The sequence below is a fragment of the Drosophila subpulchrella genome, unplaced genomic scaffold (genome assembly GCF_014743375.2).
Source record: "Drosophila subpulchrella strain 33 F10 #4 breed RU33 unplaced genomic scaffold, RU_Dsub_v1.1 Primary Assembly Seq354, whole genome shotgun sequence".
NCBI lineage: Eukaryota > Metazoa > Arthropoda > Insecta > Diptera > Drosophilidae > Drosophila > Drosophila subpulchrella.
In genome coordinates, this window is record NW_023665577.1 from 2,612,953 (window position 1) to 2,635,646 (window position 22,694).

At 42.0% G+C, this 22,694-nt stretch overlaps 1 protein-coding gene across 4 annotated transcripts in view; it reads left to right on the top strand.

The window, feature by feature from the left end:
* The first annotated feature begins 362 nt into the window (after positions 1-362).
* Positions 363-22,694, top strand: part of LOC119561067 — a 32,848-nt gene continuing 10,516 nt past the window's right edge. For 2 of the 4 annotated variants that reach the window (XM_037874910.1, XM_037874911.1), the window contains exons 1-4: positions 363-1,585; positions 7,460-8,531; positions 13,156-13,303; positions 16,380-16,621. In XM_037874910.1, coding sequence (XP_037730838.1) covers positions 1,490-1,585; positions 7,460-8,531; positions 13,156-13,303; positions 16,380-16,621 — 1,558 coding nt within the window. In that variant the 5' untranslated portion in view covers positions 363-1,489. The remainder of the gene's footprint in view (positions 1,586-7,459; positions 8,532-13,155; positions 13,304-16,379; positions 16,622-22,694) is intronic. The other 2 variants (XM_037874912.1, XM_037874913.1) reach the window with 1 other exon arrangement.

Here is a 22,694-nt window from a genome sequence, read left to right on the forward strand (position 1 = left end):
TTTTTTCGACCACTGTTTGCTTTGGCTTGTTAATGTGTTTCCTTGAAATGTTAATAAATATGACTAAGCTCTTTACGGCTCTTCACAATAACAAAATCAAAGTGTCATAAATTGATTAACTTGTAACATTTATTTGTGTCCAATATTTGATCACGTGTTTTAGCTTAATTGATTTGTTTGTTTGCATTTGAAAGAAATGCGCGAATGGAATGTTTTATGTTGGCAACGATCAGCCGAAGGGTTCGGGTCCGTGCTCAGTATCTTTCGGATTCCGGAAACTCTAGCTTGCGGTCACACTGCATCCGTGAGATACGAATCTTTGTAACGTAAAGTACCGAAAAAGAAATATTCTCTCTCGAAAAACCGAACCGAGCGGACGTATCGCGCGTGCCGCGTAGATACACAGCCCATAGATACAATTTCCCCTGGCTCGTAGGTGGTGTGTATTGCAGCAGAAGCGAAGGTCTCTCTGCGTGCGAGAGCGTCTCGTCTCCGTGAAAATTCAATAAAACAAAGAGCCCAGTGAAAATCGGTTTGAAAAACGCCAATTGTCTGGCGATTCGAGAGGAATAAATCGGAGGAATAAAACTGCCAGTAGGAAAAACATTGTGTGCAGCTTGAAAACCCATAATGCGTGCGTTTCGTGTGCGTGTGTGTGATTCGCCCGATGCGCTTTAATTAATATCAATAAAAAGTGCAAAAAAATACAACTTTGTCTGCTGGAAAAGTATCTAAACCCAATTATTCGCCGAACAGCATTCGTTTTAATTCGATTCTTAGCGAGTGCGAGAGAGAGAGAGAGGGAGAGGGGAAGACTTGAGAAGGAGAAAGAGATCCCCAACACCAACACAGAAGCGAAACTATAACGGTGGTGGTGGAGCAGAGCAGCAACAACAACAGCAGCAACAGCAAAAACCATGCAAATGTAGCGCCGCTCTACGCTCTTCGCCGCTTTGCATTTGCGCAGAGAACGCCGGCGAATTGAATTCGCCGCAGCTGTGTGTTTGGAAACACCTTGCTCCAATATTTTAACACCCCCCCTCGGAAATACCCGATTTTGCACGACCATCGCCGTTTCAGTCTCAGTTTCGGTTCGCTTCGTGCGCTTTCTGCTGCCCTGCAGCGGAAAATTCAACGAAAAATCACTGGGCAACTTGCAGAAACTCAGCAACTCAACTCCCCAAAAAGCATAAAAGGTAGAAAAGGGAAAGAAAGCAAGAGAACAAGAGCAGGGAAACCCAAAACGGGCAACGATTCTTGCATTTTCCAATGCTGGTTGGCTGCGTTCTGCACGCGATTTCCTCTGTTGCTGCATTTTCATCCAAATCCGATTCCAAAGCCAAGACAACAAGAAGAACGGGTAAAACCAGGAGAACGGCAAGAAGAAGAGCCCCAGCAGGAGAAGAAGAAGCAGCAGCAGCAGCAGAAGCTCCAACATTGTCGCCGCGACGTCGGCGTCGCTGCAGCGCCGCAGCTTCATCAGATAGCCATGAACTACAGCTACAACTACAACAACAACTACATCTGCAGCAGCATCGGCCCCAACAGCAACAACTACAGAAACAACAACGAAGCCAGAGAACAGGTTTGTACACAGCAAAAATTTGGTTATTTCTTAGATCCGTCCGTTTTCCAACTGGACCAGTGCACTCAGAAAAATTAGTGGTACTTTTTATAAAGTATAGTAAGCAGAGTATTCACATATTCAAAGAGGCAAAGAACACCGTTTTTAAATATTATATTATTGGCTTGTCAAAGTGGTAATCAATTCGATATTGCACTTTATATTAAAAATTGACTGATGCTTTAAGAAATGGTTTGACAAGTTGAAATACAATCTTTAGTACCATGAACATTTTATAAAGGTATATTTTTTATGCAAAAAGATGAGTTAAGATCTTTATTATAGGATTGTAAACTCATAAAAATATCTAATTTTTGCATGTCAATATAATAAATACCATCATATATTTAATAAAGATGAAATGATTTAGGGTTATTGGTTGTAAATATCTTGAATACCAGGTCCTATTTTATTTATTTTAATTTTTATCTGTCTCGTTATTCTGTTACTTAAACAGAAATTCCAAATCAATAATAGAACGGAATCACTTTCAACCCAATTAGAGACTTTTTGGTTCGGCATAATCTTGACTTATCTTATCTTAATCGATATCGGTGCGTTTTTTTCTCCGTGCACCGACTCGCCGACGTCGCTCTCCACTCGCTCGCTTATTCATAACTTTTTTGGTTATAGATTTTTGTCACCCCAACCCCTAAACTGGCGACCCAACCTCCTCCCCTCCCCGCTCGGTTCACCCCCCACGTAGCGCCACCATCCTTCAGCTGCTCACATGCTCGACTGTTTCAGTTTTTCAATTATTAATGGTGGCCATTAGTGCGCGCGCCGTTCGACCGACCCGACCCGCCCCGCCCCCATCGGCGGCCGCCCCTTTTGCGGGTGTCGTGTAGACGCTTTTTTTCCTTATCGGACAAATTGTGTTTGTCTGAAAAGTTCAATGAGGTGCGCACTGCAATTGCACTAGCACCAGCACCCCCTTTTCCCCTGACCAGCCGTCATATTTATGCTATCGACACATAGATAAAAATCATGTTGGTGCCGATGTATATGCATGGCTTTTCCAGATACCAAATGGCAGATACCAGGGACCAGATACCAGATAGCAGATAGAACAGCCCGCAGCGCGGCGGAAATGTATTGCATTAGGGGAATTACTCCGGGACGGGACGCAACTCCAGAGTCCGGAGTTGTTGATTAATTCACCTCGAGGTGCGTGTGGGTTTGTTTGCCCGATGTGAAAATTCTCTATTTATATTTATTGCTCGGTTCGTTGCTCTGGGGCGACGATAAGAAATGCCCCTTAGTCATTGGAGTGAATAAGGATTTACGTATTCCGCAGGAAGCGTTGTGCAAAAGTTGACAAACGCACGATAAGTTGTGAAAGGTAGCTGCCGGGTTTCCGACGAGGCAGATGTGCCACATAAACACAGGGGTTTGAAAAAAGATAAGAGTGTCATATACTGTACATTCTGACTTACTACTTACTTATGTGGACGTTGTGTCCTAATTAACCTGGGTGGGGCTGGACATTTTTAAATTGATTGTTGAGATAAAAAGTCCCAAGCAAGCGGAATTCCTCAGCTAATCTTGTTTTTATTAGAATAAAAGAATATAACAGCATCTTGTTAGATTTCTTGGAACCTGAATATTTATATTTATCTTTAGTATCTTGATAAAATTAAGAAAAGTTTGCATAGCCGTTAGAAATGCAAAAATGGCAAACATTGTGACATGATGATTATAAACTTATATAACTTTATTATATAGGGGCTATAAATTTAATCTAATCTAATCCAAGACTTTACTTTTTTGGCTCTAGACAGGGATGATAAACGACCATAAGCATAGATAGATTGCATATTATATTATTTTTAGCCAATGGAAGTGTTGAGGAAAACGGACCAAGTGAATCCTAAAGATAAAACGTAAGGTCTTTAGCGATAATTGATGGGCGTCTTGATAGAAACCTTAATTTAATAGACTTATACGGTCTGTTTTATTTCCCTACTGAGTAATTATTTTAGACTTCCCCATTATCGATCAATTTGACCAGGCTGTGTTCTGCCTAATCGTTCAGCCCCCTTCTTGGAAGCCCTGCGTTATTATCCCATCTAAGTCGCACTTAACTCCACCCACCGCCCACCCCAAGCACCCGGGCCACATGTGTCCACAATAGACCGTGGCATGGGCCAAGGCCATCATTTACCAGGGCCCAGACCACCTGAAAAACCAATAAAGTCATTTCACACACATTAACCTTACCGAAAAGCAGAGAGCATCACGCAACCTCGAAGGGCACATAGTCCATTTGATAATTGCAAGGAGGTTGTTCCTTTTGGACCGTGCGCATCTTCCAGACTCTTTGTGCGGTTCTACCCAACCCCCAGCCGAAACCCACCCCATTCCCAATTCGGCAAACACATGCGAAACGCTGCTCGGTCACATATGTTGCCCAAAGTGATTATTTTCACTAAAAATAAACGAAATTAATGATTGATGAAGTGAGACAAGGGAGCGAACGCATCCATTCCATTCGCATTCCCATTCCCATTTCGCCCCTCCAGAAAACTTTGAACGGCCGTCAACACCAGCAGCAGCCAACCCCAGTCGCACTTTTCCAATTTCAATTCCGACTCGGATTCGAATTCGGATTCGGCATCCTAGAACCGGATTCCAATGAAAATAAAAACAAGGAACATGGCCGAACGTAATGAGAAATAAGCCGTCACATAAAAGAAAAGTGTCTTTTAATTGAAACCAGGTGAAGGAGATGGCCTGGCCTGGCCTGGTATGGCCTGGACTGGATTGGGATCGCAATCGGAAACAGAAACAGAAACAGAATGAGAAACAGAATCGGAGCGGACCGTGTGCCTTGGAGTTTCTTTGTGACCATGCCGCTGTCGCAGCCAGACGGAAATCATAAAAATGTTGCATAAAAATATTTTTTATGTGTGCTGCTGCTGCTGATGCGGCGTCTGCGTCTTTCGGTCTTTTGGCCTGGTGAAAATAATAATAAAATGGGAATAAAATAAAGCAAGTAGAGGCGGAACGGAACGAAACGTACCCGGCCGGGTGCCGTGCCACACATTTCGTTTATATTTACTTGACAAGTTTTTGCACTGCGTCGAGACGTCTCCGTGTCCGTCTGCCTCTGTCTTTGTGTCTGTGCCAGAGGTACACTCGGAAAAAACCAATATGAATCATGCACATACTCCCTATCAATTGTTCAAGGCAATCAAATATTTAATAACGATTCCATGATATATGATGATAGTAATAGTAACGTTAAGCGAATATTCCTTATCAAATATTCCTTATCAATATGTTAACTGAGAAGGTTTAAGTACCATCCTTGGTCCCTGTTTGGGCGCCATTTACTAAGAGCTTCGTTGGAGCTTCAACTTCAAATCTATTTTATTAGATCTTCAGTTTTTTTCTAATCGCACTCACTAATAATGCTCCGAAGTTACGAATGTAATAATACCGCTGTTACAATATAACATCTTTAAACTTAGTTATAGCTTAACATACAAATCAGAATATGGGGCTCTAAAGATAAATTGAATTTCCCACCCTATACTATATCCCCTAAGAGCACGAAATATTCCCGATACCATCTACTTCGAGCGCCCCGTTTCTCCCAGTGCTGGGCTCCTGCCTTCTGCTTGGGACCAGTGTCTTGGGTCGCCGTTTGCCATTTTTGGCGGTGCTATGCAGCGGCGCTCCACGTCATCAACAACATCATCAGTATGGTTCGGGTGTGGGGATGGGTATGGGTATGGGGATGGGGCTGTGTGGCCTGGGCTGGCCTGTTTTATAGTCCAAACGTGATAGCAAAATGTGCCGTCTTCTGGCTCCTCCTGCTGCTCCTCCCCGGCTCCTCCTGCCCCGGGAGCCCCCTCCTGCTGTGCATTTTCGTGCAGTTCGAGGCTGGAGTTGTGGGTCTTGGCAGTTTTCTTGGGAGGGGGCTCCTTCGCCTCGCCTCGGAAAAATAAATTAATGGAAAACATGCAAACATAAATTCTCTTTAGCTGTCAGGTGTTTCACATTTTAAACGTAAATTATAAATAAGCAAAGTAAAATTATAATTCCGCCTAAATGTTTTATTTGCCACCGTCTGCTGTCATTCCGCCCCCGTCCTTTTCCATTTTGGACACATTTTTCTTCTTGTGCCACATTTCTTTTGTGGCATTTTCATTCGCTCTATGGCTTTCTGTATGTTTGGGAGAATTAATTTTATTCAAATTAATGATGAAGCTTATAATTGGCCTCGTTTTTTTGGTCCGGTCTCCGGTCTTCGGTCTCTTCATTTTTAAATAAAGACACTCCACTGTGTGGCAGGCAACATAGTCAACGTCATCGCCTCATATCCAGCATCCAGCTTCAGAATCTCTGGGGGAAGGGATGCTGTGGCTTTTTAAGAGCATTTGACATGACTTGGGCTTCATTTTCCATTCGATGCGCCGCCGCCTCCACTTTGATTATGACGTGAAGTTGGCCAAGTGCAAATACTTTGCTGGTACTTTTTAATTAACTTAATTAGCATAGATGATGGGCTAAGAGTAGCGCTTACACAACATCAAAATTGCATTATGCCTCGCAAGCTTGCCACTCCTCCCGGGGAAGTCCCCCCATTTTGATTTAGATTCTTTCGAGCATGCTGAATTTCTAAGGAGAGCCAGCCTTCATGACATAATAAATGACACATGGCCCGGCGACTCTTGACGGTGGCTGGGGAAAAGCTTTTCATTTCCCCAGCCATCCCCAGAAATGAATGTTACATTCATGTAATAAGGAAGCTATGTGTGCTCTTATAATCGATTTTGAAAGGTGAGTAGGTAGGGCATACAGGTTACAGCCAGGAACATGCTGAATAATTTTAAATAACAAGATAATCGTATGTCATGGGTATTGTATTCAGTTTGTAAGAGATGGTGTGTGCTGAAGAAGGTATAATTTATACCAGGTCATAGCAACTGCTCTTAAAACCGAAGATCTTTCAGAAATTACTCTACTTAGTAAATACCTATAAACTTAAGCTTCGAGGGGAATACATTTCTTCTTAAGACACATTCTTTTGAAAACAAACATCGTAAAATAACTAAGAAATTCCTGAAAATGAAAATCTCACACTAAATAAAACTGATGGATTGACATTCGTCAATTGTAATTTGTCAAGAGTTTTGTGGGCCGACCCCACAAAAATTTGTTCCCATCCAATATCAAACTTTTGACCATCTTTTCGACCCATGATGACCAATTAAGCTTCCATCAATGAAAAAAATATGTATGCTTCTTGGAACGCATGCATGCGATATGGAAATTAAGAGCTCCCTAGCTGGAGGTCTATTCGAGTATTCCGCTCCACGCACATGCCAAGACTCTGAAAATCTCTCAAGTGGTTTTTATTTTAGTAGAGTTTTTCCCCCTCGCTGAAGGCGCTAAATGCAGGAAAAGATTATAGCGGAGGAAATGCTGGCGATGGCGATGCAGACATTCTTGGGTACACACACACACAACATGACACATAAATCGATGCGTATAAATTTGGTGCCTAATTTTTTTATAGCGCGTGATTTTTGATTTACGCATCGTTGGAAGTTTTATTTCGATTGGAGTGTCGGTTTCCCAGAGCCCATATTTATTTTTATTGCTTTTTAATGCGCCGCCGAGGAAGTTTTATTTATACATGTATGCACAGGCGAGCAACTGTTTTTGGTCCGAACAATGAATCTTGTGGGATTATTTGCGTACGCCCGTGCCCGTGCCCGTGCTGGGGTGCAGCTTTATTTTAAATTCAAATTCGCAGCCACCTTATATCATGTTTACTTGGCTTTATAATAATAAAATATTCCACTCTTGTCTCTGAATCCACAGGACACGCAGCAGCAGCAGCAGCAGCAGGAGCATCGGCAGCCACATCAGCCACCAATGCAGGCGGCACTGAGGACGGCGAGCTCCAGCTCAGGCTCCACCAGCTCCAGCTCCAGCTCCAGCTCCCTATCCACATCCGCAGCCACATCCAAGACGAGAGCAGGAACAACGTCGTTAATCTATTTACCGCCTTTCTGCTATCCATGTAAGCATGTGCCTGCGGCCGGCACCAGGAGTCGGAGTCGCAGCCAGACTCTGGGCCATGGCAGCTGCTGTCCGCCCGGCTGGGAACATAAAAATTATGATAAACATGCTTCAGCGGCGACGTTGACACCAGCAGCAGCAACAGCTACGGCAGCAACATTGTCCTCCTCCTGGCCGGGCAAATTCCTGCTGCCGGGTATTCAGTTACCCGTGGCCGCAGCGGGGCACGGCTGCACCGATCTCCGGCAGACGTCGCAATTAGTTATGCCCACTCTGGCTGGCGGGGATGGGCAGGTGGCTGGGCAGGCGGGCGTCTTGGAATGCGGCAAGCGAGGCTGGCGACGTGAGCGAATCCGGCGCGAAGGACCAAGTCATGCGTCTGCGGCGTCGCTGGCCCAGGTAAATCCAATCAGCACTAGCCCGGCAACAATGGAGGATGCGGATGGCGATGGAGCAGGGGGAGCAGGACAAGGAGCAGGACAAGGAGTACTGGCGGATACGCAAACAACGACAACGAAAACAACGGCAAGGGGCACAACTGGTGCCGCATTGCCGCATGATGAAGAGAATGATGAATGTAGGTGCTTTAACTATAACGGTGATATTAGTCTGGATCGGCGGGGCCAGGCCGCGGAACTTTCCGGCATTACGTGGCTGATGTTCTTGTGGCAGCATCTGCTGCCGGGCAGCGGAAACACCACCCACACCCGAACCCACACCCTCGAATCCAGCTTCCCAGCGGGGACAACAACGAAGGCGCTAGGAAGGAGCAGGAGCTGCTGCGCCATGACGTCGACAAAAAGCTGGCTGGGACCGCTGCTAATGCTGCTCCTGGCCACGTCCGTCAGCGGCTGGGGTGGTCGGCAAGATGGTGAGTAGCCCCCCGTCGATAAGTAGCGCTATGATAAGAATTTATAATTTCACTTGGCGCGCCAAGAAAGTGGCCCAGCTAAGTTGGGGACCCCAGGACCCCGTATCCTTCCCCATCCCCATCCCCATCCCCATTTTCATTTAATTTTTGTGGCATAATTTGTACTCGCAACAGAGCGTCAGCTGGCGGCTCATCCCTCCGCCCACTCCCTCTCGAAAACGGTCATGCTCAATTGAATCCATAAGTAGTTTGTGACCGCAGTTCTGCGTTCGTATAATGCGTTTCAACTGTTTCTCCATGAGCGAATTTACCCAAAAAAAAAGAAATACGGGCAGAAAAACAATGAAAACAACGAGCAACAGCCGCTACGGCAACAGCAACATGCAGTGGCAAATTGTACGGAAATTGCCCGAAACAAACAGCCAGCAACCGCCGACCGCTGACCATAATTCACTCAAGTTAGACAAAAGCATTTCGGATGCCCCGCCCCTAATCCCCCGCCCCCATCCCTTCCAGCAACACAGCTGTCCCTCTGCGAAACGAAAGTCCAAAATCCAGACCCAAGCCCAAAACGCAAATGAGTCTCGCAGGCAGTAGCAAAGGCACAAGCGTCATGCTCTTTGAGTTCGGAATAAGTGTTTGTCTGTTCGCTCGGGGTGCGTATTGCCAGTCGATAGGGGTGGTCCAGTAATGGCCTGGGCTCCCTTAAATATATACGTAGTACGACCCCTACTCCTACTCCACCCACCCCACTCCACGCCAGCTCCTAACGAACGAGCTCTTCAAATTGCGCACACCCATAAGTGTGGGCAACATAATTGGGTTAAGGAGTTGTTAGCGCGTTGAAGTTGTCATTATAGATCATCATAGATAAGATAAGTGTACGTTGCCAGCGATAGGAAATTGCTTGTCATAACAGGAACCACAAATGACGGAGTAGTGCATAATTAATATCGTGTTAAATATTCTCGCTGTCAATCTTAATTGAATACAGGGAAAAATAATGGGATGGTAAGACAATCAATTAGAATTATTACGAGTAATAGTAGATATATAATGGGAAACATTAGCATTTTGTATATCTGAAATTGTAATCTAATCAGATAGAACTGATATTATAAATATATTACAAAATCCCAATAATATCAAGTTATATTTAAAGTAAGACAATCACTCTGTATTATTACGAATAATAAGACATTCTTAAAAACATCAGAATTTTGGATATCTGAAATTATAATATTTGGTTCTTTAAAGTTTCATTAATCTCACTCGATAGAAATTATACACTAGATCTATTGCAAAATCCCACTCAAATCAAGTTCTATTTTAAACATAACTCAAATGATATGTTGCTTTCGCAAGCTCCCCTGCCTTGTTTAGCATATGTACATGTCTGAGAAGCCGCCTTAGTTACCTTCCCTCGCAGCTGCCAAAGCTCCCGAGATTTATTTTGATTAATGCACCTGATTACTGTCAGTTTATAGGGATCCAGATCCATTGTGAGGAGCAACTCTTTGAGCATATTTATTTTATTTTGCTTCCCCCTCATTTCGCTTTGTTATCGCCTAAGCTTCTTCGTAACTCCCACCATCTGCACGGTTTTTTCTCCCCCCGTCCTGTGTGTTTCTTTCTGAGCCACTCTAATCCAAACGAAAAACACACCGAACACCGAAAATATATCTGAAAAGCCCCGTGCCCGCTTTTTCGCGTTCGCGTCCGTCATTTCAACTGTCTATACGCATTTGTACGCCTGTCTGTCCGTCTGTCAGCCAGTCAGTCGGTCGTGGTCTATGTCGTATATTTGCTTTTAGCTTGTATTTACTTAAGCTTGTCCTGCAGCATATTTTTCAGGGTTCCAGGGGTTCGGGGTGGCGAATTAAGGACGAAGGGCAACGTGCGCTGATTGTGTTGCGGCAGCAACAATACCATACTCGCTGCGGCACTCAGGCAAAAGTATTGAATCATGTTGGAAAATTATTCACGGTACTTGAAATTGGCGAAACAATTATTCGTCGGCGGGGGGTGGTTTTCAGTTTTCGGTTATCGCTTTTCGCTTTTGGGTTTTGGGTTTCAGACTCCGTAGTTCCGTAGCTCCGTAGTTCCGGACTCCGGACTCCGGGACTTTCGTATCGTTCGGGGCGGTGGCTGCCCGGCAAAGTGTGCTACACTTTTCGCACAACAGGCGGCCCGCTGTGCGTATGGGCCGCATTATGACAGCCAAGCGAATGCGGCCCGTAAAAAGCACAAGTCATTGGACAGCACACACACTTGTGCCCATATATTCGTATGGCCAGAGCTATAGCCAGGGCTATATGTACGCCCGACTGTAGTCGGAGGTCTGAGCTGCGGCTCAGTTGGGGCTCAGAGTTCAGAGCGCTGCGCTGATCCTGCGCATGAGTACCTTTTGTTTGCCGCAAATGTAAAAACAAAAGCAAAAAATGGAATCAACAAGGAACAAGTAAAATAAAAGAAAGGAAAGGAATAATAAAATAAAATGTGTATCGCTGTAAGTACGGCGCTGTGTGTGTGCGAGTGTGTGTGTGGCACCGTGTTGCTGTAGTTGTTGCTGCTGTTACTACACGGAAAAGAATTTAATGTCAGTTTTAAGTTTATTCATATAACTTATGAATTCTCTTTATTTTATTTACACATTATTTACTCAGATTTTACCCGATGTTAGATATTTTTGAACAGATTTGTCGATTACGGTCTTTAATGTTAAAAGGGATTAAAATTGGATATCCCATTATTTTATAAAGGATACTAAGATGCATTTTCTAACTCTTAAAACATATTATTTTGTAATTTTTTAAATTATAATTATATTTGTAAACTCTTTTTGTACGTATTTTGGAAAACATTAATACTTAGGAGTTAGGATCAAACGTGATGGCACAGCGCACCTTTCTAGTTTGAAATTATCCTTAAAGTGAAGTAATCGAACCGGGTGATGGTGCTTGTGTTGTTTCTGATAGCAAGTGTAAACGAAATTTCAATTTTAGTAAGTAATAATTTCCATTTACTAGCTATCATAGGTAAAACAGGCAACTGTCTTAAGTTTCAATGCCATTGTTAAGGGATTAAGTCGAACAATAGGTAGCAATAACAGCTAAGGGACTAAAACACTGAAATATCGAACCATGAAAGTTAAATCTATTAGTTATTAGTCATACATATAGTGCATTCGAAAAGAGGGGAACCATTATAAAAGTATTTAGTTGTTTAAAAAACATACAATATAGTATAATAGGTAATCGCATTGCATTACCAAATAATCCATTAACATACTTCGATTTAGTTGAAAGCCCATCATAGTAAAAGCATTTTAGTTGAGATTTCGACAGGAAGGAATACTTAACTTGGTTGCATTTCTCTCTCTGTACATCGACTCTTTGCCTTTGGTTGTGTTTCTGTTTCTGGCTCGGGTGCGCACATTCGTCTCTCCTTGCGAGTTTTCTGTATTTGAATGCGTAGCCTGAGCTCGGACCGTCCTCCATCGCCGTCTCCACCTCCGATTCCATCTCCATCTCCTCATCCATTTCCATCTCCAACTGCTACTTGGCAGTTCCGAGTTTCCCAGACCCACACCCACCGCCCAGCGGCATCAGGACTGGCTTCTCCATCTCCACTCCGGTTCCTGCCCACCATCAGTACCACCATCGCCACCACCCTTATCCCAACTCCCAACTTCCAGACCTCCCAACTCCCAGCTGAGAACCGAAACTCCCTGCCGCTGCCAATCGTGCCCAAACATTAAGCTATATGTATGGCTCAGAGGGTGGTTTTACCATTTCTATATGTATCCGTGTGCGGGTCTATACCCATTGTATGGGATATAGTACTTATTGCCCGGGTGTGCGAGTGTGCGAGTGTGGCATGCCGTTAGCTAACTTTCCGTTTACGTTTCTTTCTCTATACTTTGGCTTCGCCTTTTCCATTTCTCTGTTCAGTTCAGTTCAGCTCCTTTTTTTCTTTCCCTTTTTTTTTTAATATTCACAATTGCCATTTCGGTAGTTTTGCTGCCAGTGTGTGTGTGTGTCCGTATCTGTGTGTGACATTATTATTATTACGAGCAGTTTTTGGTTGCCTGGCTTGTTCAACTTATTTATGCGCCTGCCCTCCCCTAAACGGATACCCTACCCCCACTAACCTTACTACCCTTAGCCCACTGAAATATCCCAGCTCCTCATCGGGAGGGTCGTAAATTTGCGGCCCCTTATGCGCACGCACTTAAATACAATCATAATAATAATTGAAACAATTTACAAATTAAAAAGCCACAAATCCTGGCACCGAAAACTTGACAATACAATTAGACGAGTGAGCTGGCGAAGAAAGTGGCCAACCGAAATCTAAATTTATCAATAAACAAGTGCTTTTTGTGGCCTTACTCGTAAGTAAATGTGCCTGGAAAACGCACTTCATTGGGAAAGATTGCGGTTGCTCTTTTATACGGCTGGCTCTTAAATGAACAATGAGCGCAATTGAGGCCACAAAACCATACGTACATGCATACACATGTATCTGCAGTCCGCGGGGAGGCAATTGGAATATAATATCTTAATGCATTAATGGTTAAGTCGTTTATTAATAAATTATTACTGTGTATTTTGGCTTGCAGCGCCCACAAATTGCACGTTTCCGGCACGATGGGAGGGCTCCTGGTTCCTGTCCGGCTATCAGCAGTCCATACACATCAAGGGCTCCCAGTTCAGCTATCGCGGCAGGTGTGCGGCCTCCGATGGTAACAAATATCTGATTGTCGACGAGTAAGTACCATCTCTCCGGCCGGGATCCATTTGCCCCTCCTTGGTGGGGGCTGTGCATACCGCTCCGCCTGCTAACAACAATATGCTAACATCTCAACCCGATACTCGATCCATTGGCTGGCGAAATAAGTATTTCGTTCGTTTTTGGCACAGGCCGAGGAAAATCAGATGTTCTGGTTTACTTTTCCCCCACATACATATATATATAGTGTACTTTTGTGTTGGTCCCTTTGTCGAAGAGTGCCTATAATTGAATAAGTTTTCATTTCTGACTGAGGAAGGTGTGTGTGCTTGGTAAAATGTGTTAAGGTAAGGCTGAGGACCCTCCGCACGGGCGGGAAAATGCAGCACTAACCTCATTAAAAAGAAGCCAGTCAGCACACCGGAGTGGGTAGAGTGCTGGCCAAAGACAACAGCGAGGGGTGAGCGACGGCGGCATCGACGGCGGCAAGGAGGCATGTAAAATTGAGGTGCACTCAGAGAAAATATCAGGGAGGGAGAATTAACAAAGGCCTCAATAAGGATTAGAATTATTTCAATACCCTCTGGAGTTGTATGTAGGTACTTTTAATTAATTCATTTCAATGCCATTTCAAGAAGTCTTATCTGTACCGCAGGGCATAATAGAACTCATTTAGAGCTCATTTCTAGTCTTTAAAAACATTACTAAATGGTAGTCTTTGTATAGAATTTCAAAAATATAATATTCCGAAAATACCACAAATGAGTATATCCTAAGCACTTTAGTTTTTTTTTGATTTGATATCAAAAATTCTGCATTAACTTGCACTATATGGTTTAGCAAAGACTTCAGTGTTAGGCTTATGATTCCAACACAATGAAATTATTATTAACTTACAACGTTTTTTGAATGGTTTTATTATTAGAGAAATTAAAAAGCTGGCTATTTTATTATATAAGTAGCTTAGTTAAAAGAAGGACTTAACATAGATCGCAGTTTCAGTTTCTTTTTAACAAATTTTTAAAGTAATTTCAAGATTGTTTTTGATAAAGGTAACTTCTTTGCTGTCAAAGGTAGTTCTATAAAGACTAGATTATGATCTGAAAAGAAAATGCATCTCCGTGGGATTTTTTTTCCCAGTGCAGCAGTCAAACCTGTCGTCGACGTTATCGCTGAACGTTGTCGTTGCCGCTGTTGTTGTTGATGTTGCCGCCGTCTGCCAGCTGCTGCCGCCGCTCTTAACTTCTGCCTCTGAAACGGGTTTGAGTCGAGAAGAGTCGGGTTTGTTGCCGCACCATGCCGCACCGTACCGCCACCGTACCGCCGTGTCCTCGGCAATCCACACTCCATCTGCTCCGTGTGCAGGGCACTTTCTTGGAGGCAGCGTTGCTCGTAATTCGGATGTTTGACAAGAGCCAGTCATGTACCGAGGCAAAAACCACCCATCTATCCCATCTATCTCTGTGTTCCCTGAACGTGTATATATCGGCCGATAGATATAGTCATCCGTGCCTGTGTTTGTGTATCCAAGTATCCCTGTATCCAGTTCCCAGTCGTGTTGTAAATGCTACTGAGCCAATGCTAAAAACTAAATCAAACTTTTTACGTACCCACGTATTGTGTTTTTAATTTAAAGATCTGCCTTTTTGACTACTCTGTATCTGTGCTACTCTACCATCATCTCTCCTACTTAGCAGCTGTGTTTTATGCTGCCCATTTTCCGATGCCTTTTCATTTAAAACGATACGAAATGAAAACCAAAGACATTTAAAGGAAAATTGCTTTTTGTACTGCGACTTTCCATGCCTTTTCCATTCCTTTTGCTTTGGTCTGGAATTTCCCTTTTGTTTTCTTTCGTATGAATGTTTTTTAGTCGTAAAGAGCAATGTGAAAAACAATTAAAACCCTTTTAAGCTGCTTTCCTTAATGCGAAAAAAATAAGAAGTACCCACAAAAAAGCAAAACATTGAGTTACCCAAGTGGAGTTTATTTTGAATTTTGTGTTTTTGCCATGTTTATGCCTATAAATATTTAATAAACATATGAATAATCCTATCCGTAAGCTAAGTTTTTCCGTTGTAGCTGAAATGTGAAAATGTTTTTTGATTTTTCCGCTGCCTTACTTTTACTCTTTAAATAGTATTGGCCTTTTTGCTGTGCTGCTGGAGGCGAAGGCGGGGATTGTATTCATATTTAATTCTCCCTTTGCCACGCCCTCTCCTCCGGCTGCCATTCATTTTGTTCTGTACAAGTTTTTGTCGTATACCAATAAATATCGTAAACATATCGAAACCAAACCGAGCCCCATCTACTATATCTTACCAACTAGGAAACTACAGAACCCCTACATGTCGCCCAGCCACAATCAAAAATCAAACAAAAACCCAGATGAAACTCTTTATTTTGAAACGTTATCTACTTATCTATACGAATAAATATGTATTCAAAATATTTTTACATCACTTTTCAACAACATATATATTTTGTGAGTTTCTTGCGTTATTAAGTGTACGTCCTTTGAGTTCCTTTCGATGATCATTTATTTACTTCTACTCGAAATATAACATCAACTTAGTAATCGCTTTTCAATCGAATATAACCAACTAAAGCGGGGACAAAGTCGAAATGTAACTCCTTAAATTTCCCAGTTTCGTCTTTGGGCCCCGCTTCTGGGATCATAACATGTTTATTTTGTACCTACCAGTTTGGCAAGAGTAAATCGAAAGATATTTAATAGAAGCCGGAGGGGTAACGCCTCAGTGTGATTCTTCTTGTTTTGCACCCAGTATACACATTTACTCGTAAATAAGATATTTCGTTTCCGATACCTTCCATTCACACAAACACACGGAGGGACTTTCAGAATGCCCGGTCAAAGTCTTAGCCTTAGTTTACCAACCATTTTGTTTGTCGATTGCGCCAAGAACCCGAAAACAAGCCAACACATCCCGCACCACCGAACCAAAGAAACCAAGAAATACCCAACAAGAAACAAAAAACATGAATATTGACCCACATAACCATTATACCATATACATGCAATACCATATAAACCGTATACCAACTACCGATACCGAATACAAAACTTTTCGTTGCAACCAAAAACTTTTTTAGGAAAGGATGTCATCGTTGCCTGGTTATCTATGAGAAGCATAAAAATGTGCTCCAATATAAAGAAAGTGAGTGCGAAGGTGATAGTATGTATATGCATCAGTCGAACCCATCTGCACTGGCGATGCGTAGCTCTAATAAACAAAGTGATCATAGGGGGGGAGCTCATCCCAATACGAACGGGCATTCAAGACTATCTTCATCGGATCAGTACATAATGAGATCCAATGACGATATGAATGATTGTAAGCATTAACTTTATATTTTTCTCTATATCTCTCTATCTCTCTCTAAAATAAGTTATAAGCAAAGCAAGCAAACTAAAATGAAAATACAAAGACTCTATCTCCTAACTCGCTATCTCAAAATACCAGTTATCTGTTATCATTTCAACCTATTATTACATATTTCGAAATGCTCCCTTAGTTAACCAACATGACTAACCTAACCTTATTATTTAAGCGCTATTTTCATTTCACTCAAAACGAGAATACAAAAGTTTTTCGTTCTGTCCAGTGACCAACTGAAAAGCAAAAAAAATAAGATGAAAATACGTTCTCAGTTTTATTACTCTTTTTGAAAACACACACAAAACAAACGCAGGATTTAGATGATTATTTCGGTATTTCTGATGAGTTCTATTCAGTTATTCTGGTTTTCCTTTTTTCATTCGAACTTTCTTTGGTTTTGGTTTCAGTTCGTGTATGATTTTGATGCAACCTTTGGTTAATTATACAAAACAAAACCAAAAAAAAGAAACGAAACCAAACCAAACCAAACTTGTAAATAGTCTCAAACAACAATTACTCTGCATACGAAATGAATAAAAATAACTCTACTTTGTTTACGTTTGTCATGGCAAGGGTCCTCTCTCTACCTCTCTCTCTGTATATCTCGAACTCACCTCACTTTAATCAAGCAATCAAGCAATCAATCAACAACGAATAACCACTCAATCTATCAATCAACAAGAAGTACATATCTAACCACAAAAAATATATATATAACCACCTAGAAAACCGATAACAATACCAAAATGAACTGTATATTTTCCTCAACATACACACGTTGCAATTTATACCGAAAGTTACAACCTAAACTACTCGTACCACTATTAATATTACCAAATACCCAAAGATAGTGTCAATCCAATTAAGCTACTTAGTTGCGATTTTCAAGCGTATTAGCGGATTAGCAGATTAACCCCTCCCAACAGAGCAACCAATTAAAGCCAAACTGAAACCGAAACCGAAACCAGCGAACCCGAAATCGAAACCGAGGTCCAAAACACAATTATGTAGGTCTACTCAGTAGATTCAAATACAAAACCATCTAGACAAAGGAAAACAGCGCGGCAGTCTTTATTTCTAATTCTAATTCCAAATCCTACTGAATCGGAACAAAAAGGCAAACCCCCCAATCGAATCCAAAAAGAAGGGAAAAAGCAAAACAGGAAACTATAACCAGTTTTAGTTAAGAACCTTTGTTTCTCTCTTTTTTCGTTTGGTTTCTTCTTTGGTTTTGTGCATTTTTCGGTTCACCGTTACTGTAAATAATTAACAAATACAAGCGAAAAACAAATTGTGTAAATATATAAAAAAAAAGTAAAAAAAAGAAACCTGAGACTGAAAATCAAATTGTTTGTTCCATGCCCATTTTTTATTACCAAACATTTACATATATCTAAATATATATCCATATATATTTGCAAACTCTATTCAATATTTATATGATATGTATACTTTCCTTACTTCAACATTTTCAACCACTCCAACAACAGATCTCTCCAGAACCTAAAAACCAAAACCAAAACTAAAACCCAAACTAAACTAAAACTGAAACTACAACTACAAATCAATTTGGAGCAATTCAATGTTAAAATACGTGTGCGAGAGTGTGTGTCAGTGTGTATTTGATTCAAATATCGAGAGATGAATAATAACAAATAGAGGTGTGCACACACATGAGAAATTTGATTGGATTTTGGTTTTGAAATTTGCATATTTAAAATTTTGTACATTTTTAACAGCCGCAGCTAAGTTTTTGTACAGTTCGTTTCGCGTTTGTTCTCATCTGTATAGTTCTGTATAGCAAACAAAGCAAACCGAACCCCAAATGAGCACCCACACATTTGTATTTACAAAACAAACTTGTATTTAGTTGCGACCCCAGAGATGCGACCCATCCACTCATCTGTAAATAAATCTCACCTCCAATCATGACAAAAGCAAAACCAAATAACAAAGACCAAATACCAAAGACCAGCACACCGGACACGACGATCCTACAGAAACCGAGTATTAAAGCGTTGAAGTCTTGAACCAGTTTCCCGAAAGCCCATTCAAATCTCTGGCGGCAGAGGCAGTGTATTGAATTTCCAATAAGTTTCAGTACTTTGGCGAGCAGTCGAAGAATTATTGCCCAAGTTTTTCCATCCTGTATATATTCTTTTTCTCGCTTTATCTGGCATCACATTCACAACCCACTTACTTAACTCGCTGTGCCCATGATTTATTTATAGGTCGAAAATGGAAATTGGAAACTTGACACCGAGTGTCAAAGTGTTTTCACTCCGTTCCAAAGGGACTTCAAGAACTCGCAGCAATTATCCATAGCGAAAGTATCCCATTTGCAAACGTTCTGTTCGCATCCATAATTCGTTGCTAATTGCTGTAAGCCGCTTAGTTCTTAATCAGGTGGCGAGCTGCCAGAGCACCTAATTACCAGGGAAAATACTAAATAACCAGAAGGGTTGCCAGACTCGGCATCGAGTGCTACAAAGCCTCTCCTCCGGATTCGGATTCGGATTCGGATTCAGAATCAAATTCGGATTCAGATCTAGATCCGTCATGGCAACGCAATCCGCCCGGACACGCATAGAAATGTAAATTCATTATTTATTATTTGTTTGCCTCAATAGAAATCAAATTAGTTTAAGTGGCGAGCTCTTGGCCCAGAGCTCAGTCAGACAGTTGGCTTCGCATTTGAAAAACGCCACGCCCCCATACCACCACCGCCTACACCACCCCTCCCCGGGACCTCCTCACAATTTGATATTTTCCACTTGATATTTCCGAGGGCTGGGGCTCCAAGTCCGACTGTCTGACTGTTTGACTGCCTGACTGGCTGTCTTGGCTGCCTCGTGTTGCCCGCCTTCCTTTTCCCTTGATTTGATTTTGTTTAAATATTAAACGAGAGTTTTAGGTCTCATTTATAATTCAGGGGACCCCGACCCCCAAAACCTCGAACCAATGGCGTGGGCGGGGTCGAGTTGGTTTTGATTAGCAGACCGTAAAACAATGGTATCAATAGTACAATGGAATTGCGTGCGTGTGTGCCTGTTCTTTATTAAATCATTATTTGTTTAGATTGTCACACAAGCGAACAAACACGAGATTAAATTTCAGTTTTGGATAAAAGAGCAAGCCTTGCGGGCGAAATGAAAATGCTGCCAGGGCTCATCCTTTACATTTTGACCATTTTAATGCGCTTTGAATTGAGATTTGAATTTTCAGCAACGGCATAATAAAGTTGCTTTCAATTACGACAGTTTCAGTCATTTTTATGCCCCTACATGCGCACACAAGGAAACAATGTATATAAACCCGGCCCTTGGCAGACTGTAATTGGGCTTAGACAGTCGACAGTTTCAATTACTGAAAACTTGTACATATGGGATTAGCAGGGAAAGCCTTGTTAATTGCTATAAGGCTAATGTAGTGTCGTTTTCACTCGTGTCGGGCATCAAAGGATATCCAAGGTTTTCCACACACACATGCGATGCCACACTCGTCGTTAAAATAATAGGTACAAATTGGGACAAGGCTAATAGTGGGATGGTCTTGTTATGACGTTTGTGAGAGTAGGTTCAAAGAATTATCTAGAAGATTGAAATCGATCGAAAGGGTGCCTGAAAAAACATAAATATATTTTAATACATTGTTGTTCATTAAAAGATTTTGTGCTCTAGTCAATGATATTTAACAAATTTAAATATAATATACAAATAAACATAAATCACCAGGGTTTTTTTAGGTGTCTGAAAGTATGCAGTGAATAAAGAATATAACTCTTTTTGAACGAATTTATTGTCCTTTTGAGTTTTAAATATATTGTTGCATACTTTTAGGCACCTAAATTTACATTTAAAACTAAGAAAGGCTATGGAATTGGTATCAAACCTGATATATATATTTAACTTAAAATATTAATAGGATATAGGATTAATGTTGTTCTATTAACTATAGTGCTTTAATTTTCTTTTCTTTTTAAAAATGTATAAAAAGTACTGGACATTTCAAATGAGAAATATTTCATTTTCTGTTTGTTTTCAAGTAATTGAAATGATTTAAAGCGAAGGAGATGTCCCTATTAATTTGACCACGAGTGTGTGCGCACGGGTAGCAAAGTGCGTGTAAGCGAGCTGCCAATCAAATGAACGAGTCTGCTTGCCGAATCCTGAATCTGAACCTGAATCCTTCGATTCATTGGCATCAATGATAATCCAATGCGAGCCATCAAAAGCAATTGCATACTTGGGGGCGTTTGCTAACTGCCATTTAAATTGCATTTTCGAGTACAAACTACACACGGTAGTACGAGTATCACTAGCCACTCGACCTGCACGCCCCTGGATCCAAACCCCTGCCACCCCCACCCCCCCTTAATTATGTTTACCGCTTTTTATTTTGCCAGCGCTTTTAGCCAGACATTTTGTGTAGCCTGTGACGGGCTGGCAGGCAGCATTTGCATACCAATTTCACTTCCAGCTGCACTACACCTCCACTCCACCTGCAAAAAACGAAAAACCCTGGGAATAAAAAACGAAGCCCAGAGGTTGGGGCGATGGTGATGGGCACTCAATGAAGGCCAGGCCGCAGCGTTTTAATTGCAGCGCAAAAGCGTAGGCGGTATATGAAAATAATTAAAATAATTAAGCAAAACTACGCCAGCCAAGCACTCGCCGTTTTCCGTTTTCAGTTTTCTGTTTTCAGTTTTCAGGAGGTTGCCCTCGCCGCCGCTTCTTGAGTTTCCATTTTTTCGGGGAAATACTCAACGATAATTTTTGCAGTCTCCCTTGGTTTTTGGCCCCCTCATTTTTTGGGGCATTTTATTATGAGTTCATGTTTCTGGGCGTTCAGCGCATCGCATATTCGCATTCTTGGCGCCCTCATAATTTGCTTTATATTATTTGGTGTTACAACATGGCAGGACATGCTTTCGCCAATTTCGGTGCAAGGATATTTAAATTTAATCAAATGTCGGTAAAAATGTTTGCCATGCCTTTTATGCGAGCCTCGAAAAGGGCAGGGAAAAAAATGGGGAAAATCATCAACAATAACAACACGCACACACAACAGGGCATTGCCATGCCATGGGTGTGCGTGTGGGAGGGGCTGGAAAGGGGGGTGGCAGTTTCCACCTGGACGTTGACTGGGTAATTTGTTAGCCGGGCCAGGAGGCCCAGGCCCAGGAACCCAGCCCCGAACCTAGTCCGACACCGAGTTTTATTTTATTTTATATAGTTTTTGGCATTTTCGTGTGCCTTTTCGCCTTTTTTTTTGGGCGTGGGGGAGGAAAGCCCCTGCGTGAGTTGGTACAGTTCTCGCCATATATATACATACATACATATAGCGCGAATACCGAATGCCGAGCATAAAAACTTATTTACCTAGGGACACCCGGGAACAGAGCCGGATTCCGATTCCGGGGCGATTCAGTGGCGTCAGGCGCCCGGGGTGTCAACCAATTTCGAGTGTTTTCCCCGGGTCCTGGCCCAAAAACAACAAAAACAGCACCGAAAAAAAAAGGAAATCTCTCAACGCTCCTGGCCAAACACACACCGTGTTGCCAATTGTTGTTTTTGCGTGTTCTCGGGCACACACTCTCCATACATATATTTTCACATTGCCATTTTCATTTCAATTCATTTCATTTATTTATGCAATATTTTATGTGCTCATTCATTTTTTGCCCGTTTTGGTTGTCGTCGGTGCCCGTTTGTTCTATTAATTTGTTGTCGCTCCATTCAGAGTCCCCATACCATTATCATGGCATAGCACACCATGGCATACCGTCCTTCCTGGTCGGTTCCACTTTGGCCCGGTTATTTGCCATCCGCCACGGTTCGGTTCCATTGTCAATTTCGTGGATACACGTCGTCTATTTGTATCTAGTATTGTACGCGCATAAAATTCGTGCCATAAACCCCATTCGTCTTAATTTGTATGCCTTGTTTTGTTACGGTTACGGTTAGGTTCTGTGTTTTGTTGATACTTATTTATTATTTTTATGCCGGGCTCACTTATCTTTGCGTGT